This window comes from Gossypium hirsutum, chromosome A09 (assembly GCF_007990345.1).
Source record: "Gossypium hirsutum isolate 1008001.06 chromosome A09, Gossypium_hirsutum_v2.1, whole genome shotgun sequence".
NCBI lineage: Eukaryota > Viridiplantae > Streptophyta > Magnoliopsida > Malvales > Malvaceae > Gossypium > Gossypium hirsutum.
This window is the reverse complement of record NC_053432.1, coordinates 71,702,109-71,704,176: the sequence shown is the minus strand read 5'-3', so window position 1 is coordinate 71,704,176 and position 2,068 is coordinate 71,702,109. Positions and strand designations below refer to the sequence as shown.

General features: G+C 41.6%; 1 protein-coding gene across 1 annotated transcript; it reads left to right on the top strand.

Moving 5' to 3' along the window:
* The first annotated feature begins 204 nt into the window (after positions 1 to 204).
* Positions 205 to 1,683, top strand: LOC107890116 (uncharacterized). Its single transcript, XM_016814626.2, has 2 exons — positions 205 to 453; positions 487 to 1,683. Exons 1-2 carry the CDS (start codon positions 205 to 207, stop codon positions 1,681 to 1,683), a joined length of 1,446 nt encoding a protein of 481 aa, XP_016670115.2.
* Positions 1,684 to 2,068: the final 385 nt, after the last annotated feature.

Genomic DNA, 2,068 nt, shown 5'->3' with positions numbered 1-2,068 from the left:
CTAAACTTTAGAACCAACCTCATATAGAAAAACCGTAAGAACCCAACTTAGTTAGAGTTGAACTTTAGATATTACCCTTATAAAATATCGTTGAGATTTATTGATATCATGTGATACTTACTATTCTTTTCTTGTGTTTGCATGTCATTTTGCATTTACAAAGGTATCGATTCACGGCCAGTTTCTAAGTTAGGAAGTTTTATTATGGAGAACGGACTTCTTAATAGAGTGGAGGGCAACACCGATGTTCATAGATGGTCAGAGCAAACTCAACTAGAAAAGGGAGACATTATAACTATGGGATATGTATCAGAGCTGCCAGATTATACTCGTATAAGTGTCACACATAATAATCTCCAAGAGCTTAAGGAAATTTGGGATCAGTGGGGCAATGAGACCAAGCAGTTATTCTACGATAATTACGAAGATTTACCTTACTTGCTTGATATTCAGGTAAATGAGCACTTATTCTGAGCCCTTGCTCAGTTTTGGAACCCGGCGTATACTTGTTTCACCTTTGGGGAAGTAGACTTGGTACCTACCGTGGAGGAGTACACCGCCTTACTTCATTATCCTAGGTTTCAGAGTGATAGGATCTATTCTCGAGCTGCTTGTGTCCCTACCTTTTGGAAGAAATTAATGGCCATTACAGAGATGAGCGAACAGTGGATCACGGCCAGAATTAAAGAGAAGGGTGAGTGCAAGTGCATTTTGTGGGACGCTTTGAAAGATTTGATTTTGACACACCCTGATGAGACGAAGAAGGTAGACATTTTTGCTTTAAGTTTGTATGGACTGATGGTTTTCCCTAGGGCTTTGGGATATTTGGACGAGGCAACCACGGATCTTTTTCATCGACTCAGCAAAAGGGTCACTTCCATCCCTGCGATTTTGGCAGAAACATTCAGGTCCTTAGGTGCATGTAAGAGGGCTGGTGCAGGCAGGTTTATAGGATGTGCTCAGTTACTTTTGGCTTGGTTCTACAGTCACTTCCGGTTGATTGATAGGATTGTTTGTCGAGTTTTCTTTGAGAACTACTCCCCAGTGAAAGATATAGTAGCCTCGTCTAGAAAAGTGGATGTGCCGGAAGAGAATTTGATAGCATTACTTCGGAATCTTCAATTAGAGGATGTTGAGTGGAGAGCTCCATGGATGGTTCCTGGTGAGATACTTTATCAATGTGGCAGCTTTGATTGGGTTCCCCTGTTAGGAATTTGGGGTGCTATTGGTTATGCCCCTTTGCTCGTGTTGAGGCAGTATGGATTAAGACAGTTTGTACCAGTGACTCAGGGGTTAGCTCAAAGTGAGTTTGTATACAGAGGAGCCGATTACAAGAAGAAGGTTAGCGAAGTTTCAAGTACTTGGAACAAGACTTATCAGTTGAAGGGAGTGGCCATTAATCCTGCTACGACACCGGAATATGTCGAGTGGAGGAGTAGAAGGATTAACGATAATGTCCCTATGACAAAAATGGAGGAAGTTCGACCAATGGAGGAATATCTACAAGTGATGCCCTCAGAGCTTGATATCATGAAGCAAGAATTTAAGAGAAAGAATTTGGAACTCGAAAAGAAGATAGAAAAGCTCGAGGAGGAGAAAATGTACCTGAGTCTAGATGTCGACCTGCAAAAGAAGGAGGTTGAAAAGGGTAGGAAGGAAAAGAGGAAGGTTGAGGAAGACTGAGATGATTTAAAAGAGGAGTATAATAAGGCACAAATATCTTTAAAGCGAGTGGCGTTAGGAAGGTCTTCGGAACAGTGGCAGAAAGAAGTTCAAGAGGAAAAAGCTAGAGTCGAGTATTGAGAGAAGAAGTGCCAAGAGATGCGGTCGCAGAATTTGGCATTAGAGAAAGAGAATAAAGGGTTGAAGACTAAAGTAACTGAGCTTGGAAGATCCCTTCGTTGGCACTGAAACCATAATCCTACGGTCGAGTTAGAAGAGCTAAAAGGTAAGGTTGAAGATTTGGAAGTGGCATTGCATGATGGTAAACTTCGGATTGAACAGCTCGAGGCGCAAGAAGATTATCTCAAAGAAGATCTCCATCAAGTTAAAAGTCAAGTCAGAGATA